Source organism: Zerene cesonia, chromosome 5 (genome assembly GCF_012273895.1).
Source record: "Zerene cesonia ecotype Mississippi chromosome 5, Zerene_cesonia_1.1, whole genome shotgun sequence".
In the NCBI taxonomy this organism is placed as follows: Eukaryota; Metazoa; Arthropoda; class Insecta; order Lepidoptera; family Pieridae; genus Zerene; species Zerene cesonia.
Genome location: NC_052106.1, coordinates 7,439,424 through 7,449,310, shown reverse-complemented (window position 1 = coordinate 7,449,310; position 9,887 = coordinate 7,439,424). Strand labels below are relative to the sequence as shown.

The 9,887-nt window shown below is 37.5% G+C and overlaps 1 protein-coding gene across 1 annotated transcript in view; it reads right to left on the bottom strand.

Annotated features, from left to right (window-relative positions):
• LOC119839853 (ski oncogene) overlaps window positions 1-8,151 on the bottom strand; it is a 49,311-nt gene extending 41,160 nt beyond the window's left edge. The window contains exon 1 of the mRNA XM_038366264.1: window positions 6,905-8,151. Within this exon, the coding sequence (XP_038222192.1) occupies window positions 6,905-7,705 (801 nt within the window). The 5' untranslated portion in view covers window positions 7,706-8,151. The remainder of the gene's footprint in view (window positions 1-6,904) is intronic.
• Window positions 8,152-9,887: the final 1,736 nt, after the last annotated feature.

Sequence of the window (9,887 nt, the reverse complement as noted above, 5' to 3'; positions counted from 1 at the left end):
TCTTCTGTGGGGGTGTGGTACTTCCCCGGTGCGAGCTGGCCCAATTCGTGCCGAAGCGTGCGCGACTACCACATACAATGTTGTTAAGAATCCATTTGGAATTTGATAAAAGAATACATGGGTTTCATTTTTACTTACACTTATGTAAAAGTCTGAAGCATAAAAAATATATCACAAAGAAACGTAGAATAAACGTAGAACATAGATACAAACGGAGTACAAAATACCGTTGAAAAAAAATATCAAAGTTACGTCGATGCGATCGTGCAAAAAGTAAAAAGGCCGACAATCAGTGAACCGCCATCTTGAATCCGCGTAGCAACCATAGACAAGCGATTTGTGTTCGCCGTCGAATCACTGACGACCGGAGAGCGGCGTAAAATGGAAAAAAATGCGATAAAAGTAAACGCATTGCTACTTTTCTGCCGTTACATTTTCATTATGAAAAAATTACATGGTACACGACTTGGCATAATTATTTAACAAATTTGCCTTCACCGGAGCCAAATGCAGACATCAGTTTCAATTCATTACCATTTCGTATTTATTCACTCGAACTTAGTGCCAGTTTATGAAGCACAGAGGTGCTAAATAATGTTATATGCATAATTAAGAATATTAAATGTCAAATTATCTGGCTATTATTACGGCAATATTTTAATTTAAAGTAACACGATTTATGACAGTCGTAAAAGAATAGAGCGTGAAAAATCGCAATACTAAATTACGAAGTTTTTATTACTGGTAATATGTCTACAACAGTTACAGCCACAGAGTATATAACTTTTAATTCATTTACGTTGGAAAAACGCATTATATCAAATTTATAAAATATGTCATATTTTTATATTTAGCCATTTCGTTTGTGCGAAAAAAAAAATAATACTTCTGGTTATCATTTTCATTTAAATACTTGGCAACACCTTGTATAATTTTTTATCATGCCATTCCACAGCGAAATTTTGTGAAAGAATTTTTAAAATCGGTCGAATAGTTACTGAAATTAGCGCGTAATAAATACGAAACTAGGCAGTTTTATTTTAAATTTAAGTGTAGACTACAAGTTTCATTTTTTTTTTCAATTTAGCGGCGTAGACACCAGCGATAAACCAGTATGGAACATCACTGAAAACTATATTTCTTTCACACATATCAACATACTTGATAATTAAAAGGGTATTGCACACAATTTTCGGTACACATCACATAAACTTATGATAACATACACGTGCAGGTAAATTGATAACATATTGCACGTTATACAGAAATTTATTTATTCTTATGCCTAGTTGCAAGCAAATAAAACCATCGAATCATCATTCATGGTAATAAGTTATTTTTAGTATAAAAAAGAATTTACCATATGGAAGACAATAATAGAAAAAATCTATTTAATAAATATATTTATTATATATAATATCTATTTAATGAATAACACTGGTCTACAGTGGTTTTGTTGCCCTAGATATAAGATTGTTTTTGGATATATTTATACTCACAATTCATGAAATTATGAATGATTTTGTAAGATTTGCTTTCGTTTTTTTTTAAATACTTATTTTTATTTTACATTACAAAAATCGGAAAACGAGAAACAAAATAACAGATATATTTATAATGTCAGTTTTATTTGGATAAAAATATGTTTTGCGGAGCAAGGAGTCTGAGAGTGGAGATCAAGTGATGTTTGTATGCGCAAAAAAGTTGCGCAGAAGCTTAATCAGGACTGGGAAAACAAATTTTAGTACTAACAAGCTGATAATTGTTCAAAATATAAGATACGTAAAAATCATAAAAAAAAGAGCACATTCAGTATTTTCATGAATATATTCGTAATTTAGGTACTCAAAAACATAAAAATTTGCAAAAATATCCAAGGCAACACAAAAATTTTTTTTTTTTGTAGAGCTGTGTAATTAATCTATTGAAACTTTATTTAAAATCTGTGTAAATGACTTTCAACTAAATGAACTTATAAAATGACTTTAACTAGTAATTTGTATAGGTACTCTGAGAATATTACGTGATCTGAAAAATACATCAATCATTCCATTCCCCCATCTAAAATTGCATCCGACATGAACACCTAACGTCCAAACAATGGAATCTAGTTTTAATCGCCGCATTTTATATCTAAATCAATTCGGACCAGTTTGTTTTTACGTAGTAGAAAAACGTGTCAGTCTAGCAACTCTAGTAAGGTTTGCCTCGTGTTCAATAATCAAGTCCAATGTCAAGCCAGTCATACGTCCAGGAATTATAAAAACGTTTCCACGAAATCGCTCGGTTTTGCTATTTGTTTATCAACTTGAAAAATCGATATGTCATTGTTTTAAATAAAGGTCGTACGACTGAAACTAATTTGCTCCATAACTGTGTTTTTTTACTCTTGTTAGGGACACGCTAGTCGTATGTTGTTTTAAGTTTTTTTATTGCTTTAATTAATTTATACTTTACAAGGTTCGTCGAGGTCAATATATTTACCCGACTGTGACAAAAGGGAGATAATTTTTGGTAATGGCAATAAACTCACGAGAACCCGAATACAAGAAAAAAAAATATTAAGTTACGTGTATAAATTCAATAAAGTGAATCAAAAAGTTTAAGATAAATATAAGATAGACTATAGTTAATACGGTTTTACTAGTAAACAAAACCGTGTACAATTCTAGTTGAGCTATAAATTCACAGCATTAAGTCGCCCTCCAGTCTACCATTAACCTTAGCTGTAACTGAGCACACAAACCTCACAAGTTAAAGATACACCATCGCTCTTACAACGCTATGTCATTGATACCTATTAAACTCGGCGGCATTAAAGTAATGGAGGGGATTAACCAACCGGATTGAATAGAACATAAAACAGTACAGAATAGCGAAATGCAAATTTGTAGCGATCGGGTGCTGCAAGCCAAGTGTAACCCGTACATATAATTCGCATACCATTTGCATACTTGCTCACCGTCAGCCTACTAAATGGATTCTATTTTTAAACTACTTAAATTTCGAATTGGCTGATCTCTGTTAAATATTTTATATTAATTTCAAGCTGTTTAATGGAAGTGAAGTCGATTCTCCAACTATGTATATGTATCTATCTTATCTTATATCTTTAAACGAGCAATTCTTGTATATATATAAATATATATATAATTGGAATCTCGGAATCGGCTCCAACGATTTTCATGAAATTTAGTATACAGGGGGTTTCGGGGGCGATAAATCGATCTAGCTAGGAATTTTTTTTTAGAAAATGTCATATTCGTGTTTTATTCGTTTTTTTTTTCCTGACATCTATTGTTGAATAATAATACTATTTTGCTTCGTAGATAGCTGGACAACTGAAATAACACATAGGCACTTTTTATACCGATATTCCTACGGGATACGGTTACGCGGTTTCAACCGCGGGTCACAGCTAGTATAAATAATACGTCATGCCGTAGTAGTTTTCAAAAACAAATCTATCGTACAGATGTTAGGTATGGATTTATTAAAATTTATTGAGGTTAGTGGCACCGCCAAGGTCTGGACACGTTATCTTTGGAGATAAACAAAAAACATTGTTTATTGTGACGTGATTATTGGAAAGCATAGGATATGTAGGTACCTAATGCAGACTTTTCGGCTACTGTCGATTTTTATGTTTTGCTTTTTAAGTACGGCAATGTATGATGGACGATGGAAAATATTTGAATACGTTTTATTACGTACATTTTTTGTTTTATTTTTTAGCTATAATAACGTTGAATCTAAAATCTTTTTATTGTTTAGTGTACAGTACAATACATATTAATACTGCAACTATGTATTAGGGACCAACAGCTTAGGCTTTAATGTCATGTTAGAAATAAACTTCTAGAACATTTTACTGAGTATCCGACACGTGGGCACGTGAGGTACATTTCGTTCATTGTTATTCAAGTTTATGCCCTTATTTTCAAGCTGTCACTGATAAAATTGCTCACTTCGAAAATAGACTTCTAGGCGCTTGTAGTTTGAACTATTTCCCCTAGTATTAGTTATGTAGGGCGTATTTGTTATACTGTTAAATCCTCTATGCTCTGGAAGATCAATACATATTATGTTTGCAAGGCTTTCCGCTTTTGCACTGTAGTTGTAAAACTACTGATGTAACTACTCTGAACTACTTCATGTGTAGAGGATGGCTGCATATATAACATCATTTAAATGTTCCTTTTGAGCAGGAAAACCTGTGTGACCAAGCTTATATAAAATAATCCGTACGTCCCGGTTTTGCCCGTGGTACATACCTAGCCTACACTCACGCGCGCTCGCGAGTCACGGATGAAGAACATATCTAACGGTGATAGAATTTTATAAATCGGTCCAGTGGTTCCTGAGAAACAGCGTGTCAAACAGTCAAATTCTTCAGCTATATATTATAAAGTAATAAAATAATAAGTATAGATAACAATAAGCTTTGCCAACAAAGCCAATTTAAAAATAGTAGCGTGTCATAAGTCCTTCAGTCAGTCAGATAAGTCATTGGTACATTGATAAGAGGCTTTGCGAATTTGATAAGATAACAGGGCGTGTAGGACATAAAATTCGCTGAATTCCGACTTATCTCTGCTTATCTTTGTTTGTCTCGAGTAATATTGTTCTACGTTATTATGGTACAAATGCAGACAGTTATTTGTCATAGGTGTAGCTCTTGGCTATTTCAAGTCATTCCCGAAACTGGCCTATTTCATATTGGACAATTCATTTGTTTGCACATAGCCAAGGCATTCGGGGAAAGAGCCCTGGGTTGGGACTCCCACTATAATAGTGGACTACCGGATCTATCTCACTAAACTCCACTGTGTTCCTTCCAATCGTTTCGAGGAATAAAGTCGCGGGTGCTTTATTAAAATTCTGCCACCACTTCGCGTCTATATAACTATCTACAGGGACAAATAATAATAAAACTAGCTGACCCGACAAACGCTGACTAACTCTAATCATGTAGGGGTATGAAAAATAGATGTTGACCAATTCTCAGACCTACCCGATGTGCACACAAAATTTCGTGAGAATCGTTCCAGCCCTTTTGCAGGAGTATGGTAACTAACACTGTGACATGTGTTTTATATATAAAGAAAGAAGATATATATATAGAGATAAAATCTCACAGTTTTTGTACCAACTAATATTACAAAGGGAAAATTTGTGAGAATGGTTGGATTAAAGTAACATATTTATTCTAAATTGAAAATGATTGTTCGGAAATTTGGCACAGAATTAGGTTATGGGTTATCAGACAAGATAGAATAGGCATCTTTTGATTCGGATGCAACGGCTGCGGCTAGTTTATAGGTTTGATATGATCTTTTCCCTTTTTTTAGATTATAAAACTGTCCCCTATTATAATATTTACAACACTAACTATCTAACTATTCAGTCAGTTTTATGTCTTTAAAATATGTTTACGATGTACCTACGAAGGTGTTTATCCAAAGTACCTACACTAAAGTAACAAAACACAAATAGATCAACACTTCGATTAAAGAACGCTCACTTTCCCGAACTTTCGCGTTACAATACCTACATCCAGCAAAAAGTAAACATAAGATTAAACCGTGCAGTCATAACAATTCCGATTCGCGAGAAATACTGTAATATAATTGCTTAAGACGCGCATCAACACATAAAGGAGATGGTAAATATACTAAAACACTGGTTAATAAAAATCGGCGTAAACTATTTAACTGCCCACTTTCGAGAGCAATTAAAACAGTCTCAGTATTAGTCGATGTAACTATTCGTGCAGTAATGATAAATGTTGGTTTACATTAGGTGGCGGAGCAGCGGCATACATCTGAGTTAAATACGCAAGAATTTATGGATCAAATTATAGGATGATTAACGAGTTGTTGTCTAAATTTGCGGTCATATTCCATGTATTTTGTTACTGAAATCTTTAATAATTATGTATGTTTTATAGGAATTTCCTTAACGACATCGCGCAGTTTTCATGATATTAATAATTAATATTCTGTGTTTTGAGAGCCGTGATTGTGAGTGAGTTGTGAGTGTGCATCACAGTGCGTCCTTTAAGTAATTGTTTTTAAAACACGCTTGAAAAATCTGAGCATTCATTCAGCTCTATCGTAAATTACAAGCTCTAGCACTCGTTAATGGAAACATGAGGCATAATAACAGATTTCCAAATGAAATCCTGCATCAATATCGCGAGATGAAAACGCACACAACAATGTACAATCGAGTACAATATAATTACGCACATCGCATTCTTTAGACGCATGGATCAGTTTGATTTAGCGTGTTTACCGCCATGCGAGGGTGTGGTACATCTCAGTTTATTCAGAATGGAGCTAACTGGTTTCAAGAATTTAGCAATTATTTTGCTAACCTGTTCTTCAACCGCTACTGTATTGTATTGCTTTCGGAATTTCAACAGGGATTCAATTGTCGTTGCAGTCTCAAGAGATACTTATTCTGTAATTAATTCTAAGATTTTTAAGTTCTTGTGATGTCCTTTTTAGTATACTGGTATATGGACCTGACTCTATAGTCTGCAACAGCTCTGAATGGGGATGTCTCAAAACACTAAATATTTATATTATCATTCATGTGGAACTTTGATATAGAGCGTCAACACAAGACAATGTTTTTCACAAACGCCTCGTGTTATCAGACAGACAACTGTGACGTCAATCGCTATCGATGTATATATTTTGTTCGACACGCCAACCTGACCGCTTCAACACTAAATTATTCTAATAAGATTCCAATTAGATATCGCATTCAAAGGCAGTGATTTAGAGCAATGTCCTCATAAGTTAAGAACTATATTTTAGGGCATTCTAGCAGTAAAGGTAATGCAATTTAAGGCCACGTCGGAAGTTTACTCCACTAGACGCCATGCGCTACATACCTGTTTTCTTTTAATGGGCAGCTGCTTCACCAACGAGTGAGTTGGAAGAGCGTGCGCCTCTTTCGGCTCCCTCGACGCTACATCGTCCAGTAGAGCCTCGCATTTCTCCTTATCTCGCTCGTCGTCCGACACCAAGAGGAACCTCCGCCATCTCGCCGAATCGAAGCCCCAGTGGCACGTGCGGTGCTCCGTGGCGTGCGTGTGGCACACGAAGCGGCGCGGGACATACACACCGCGGCATTCCACACACTGCACTAGTCCCAGCTCTGGCGCGCACACGCCGCGCGCACCCCCGAAACACTCATGATACACCCGAAAGCCTGGCAACTTTTTGGCAGCCGCAGCCGGCGCGTGCAGCAAGGCAGCGCACAGCCTCTCCGCGTCCGTCTGCGTGATCAGGCCGCACGACGGCGCCGTCCGCGGCAACACGCCGGTCGACTTCAACTCGTGTAGTTGCTCAGGGGTACACCTCGAGCAGTATATTTGTAAGTCATCACACACACGGTTTATTTGCTCCAAACTGAAGTCTGTCAAAACTGATGTGAGGATCTGAGGAAGGCAGAGGCGTCGCTCGCCTCCCACGCTGAAGCAAGATATCGGCTCTCCTTCGAGGGCAGTCTCGCCGCGCTCGCCCAGCACTGAGTCTGCGGTGAGCAGGAGAGGCGGTGCGGCGCGAGGCAGCGGAGGCGGCGGCGCGAGCGGTGGGCCCGCGCGCCCTATCCCTGGGCCCTGAAGGCTCCTCGGTGCGCTGGCCTGGTATGTCCTCAGCACCGAACTGATATGCGGCGTCACTACATCCATGGTCGCGAGCTACGCCCGTCTATCGCGCGAAGAACCGCGCGCGCGCGACTCGCCTCAACAGCGGTCGGAGCATGTCTGCGGCGGCCCGCGCCGCACCTTACCCCGCTCCGATTTCCCCGCCCCGCTCACGGATCTGTGCAAAAATAAGCAACGACGAACTCATCACAATATTTAAAAGACATTTGTAATCAGAACGTTTCTCAAATCTAAATTTGAAAATTCTCGCGAAAGGAACGGTGATGGTTCATGCGTGTATAGGGGCGTGGAATCCGAGCGGTCGCAGTCAAAGCAGACGATGGCTCGGCTACTGGAGAGTCTAGCCGGCGCCCCGCGCCCCGCGCGCCGCCGCCGCGACGAGTCACGTGACCGACCTTCCCGTCATAATATCCAGAATGGCGTTGAGAGTCGGCGCTCCGACTGTGTCATAGGTAAATCATCATAGACGCGTAATTAGGTATAAAATATAATGTTTAGAAATAAAACAAATGACAATTTTAAAATAACATAAAGATTTACGCGTGTTGATTGAAAAATCACAAAGTTAGATGGTAACAAAACAAAATAAAGACAGTCGAATTGACAACGACCTTGGTTTTTGGGGGTTATTGCGTCTGTAATTTATTTGTAATATATACATACGTTTAATCAGAATTAGTAATATTCCATATTACACATTACATAGAGAATATGAAATCTCACTTATTGCTTAAAAGACAATTACAGTTACAGTTTGAGCACATGAAATTTTTAGTAATTGTTATTCCACTTCTTAGTTTTCGTTCGTGTTCCTCTAAGTAAGATACAAATCCTAAAAGTATATTGTATTGTGTTTTTTGTGGTAAACATTTAGATTTTTACTTTTTTTCCATACATACCTGTAAGTTTGTTTCGTATCTCAAGTCAAAGTTAAATAGTTGGTGGATTGGGTCTATATCGTACTATCAATTATTCAATGCTTTCTGTTTGTTTAATTTGATTATACTCTGAGAGGCGTTTTGCCATTTTCTACAATACAAATAGAACCACATACCATCTCCAATTGCTTAATCTTTGAATGCGCGACACGCGCGGGGTATGAGGGGCGAAGGGCGGGAGGGAAAGGGGAGCGGGACGCGCGGGAGGAGGCAGCTGCGTCTAGAGCAACCGTTCGCAGCTCTGTGAAAACTGTTTTTATCATTATCATTCTGCACACGATTTCCAACTCTATCTCATTTAGTTTATGTCTTTATTCGCGTACACGTCACGTTGTTGTGAATGTCATTAAAATCACCAGTTCATTGAAGTGTAAGTACTAGCGTTAAACTCTTAGCTTTAAGGTCGAATATCGTGTGCAATGTTCAACAAAGCATTTTGTAATTGCGACCGCCTGCGGAGTGGATCTATTTTGTACAGTACCTACCAAGCTGTTGATACTTTGCGTCATAGTATTTTGTATTGCTTGAACTGATTAAAATGTATTATGTTGTTCTATATAAAATTCATGTTTGGTATTTTTATATAAACTAGTGCTTAGATGCCATGTAACTTTCAACACTCGCATCATTTAGAAATCACTGTTCAGTTTTGCGATTTATTAACTAATAATAGGAAAGTCATGTCGCTATGACCTTTAGGAACCAAATGACATTTATGTGTCAACTTTGTGTCAAATGCCATTTGAAAAATACGATTTACTTAGAAATCTGTTTCAACCGATTTCACAAATAGAGGGTTATCAAGTTTGTTTGTTTGTTTGTTACCTCATAACTTTTTAATATTCCGATTCAGATTTTTATGATTCCTTTTTTACAAGGCTAGTTCATACAATTTGTAGGCGCTTTAGGTTTTTGTTAGAAATAATATTTATTACCTGCTATATTTTTTTATTATTTTTTTTTATGTCATAGCGGGCAGCTGAGCTGGTGGTTCGCCTGATGGTAAGCGATCACCACCGCCCATAAACATTCGCAAAGGTAGTACCTCTGTGAATGCGCTGCCCGCTTTTATGGGGTAAGGGAAAAGGAAAGGATTAACGACTGGAAAGAAGGAATAGACTAGGATGGGTGAGGAAAAGGAAACGGGCCTCCGGCCTCCGGCCTCATTTTTTTATTTCCATTGGCGGAAGAGATCACCGATGGTGCTATATAAGTATACTGTGATAATACTGTATTTAAACTTATATTTTATACCGCACGAGTTTCAA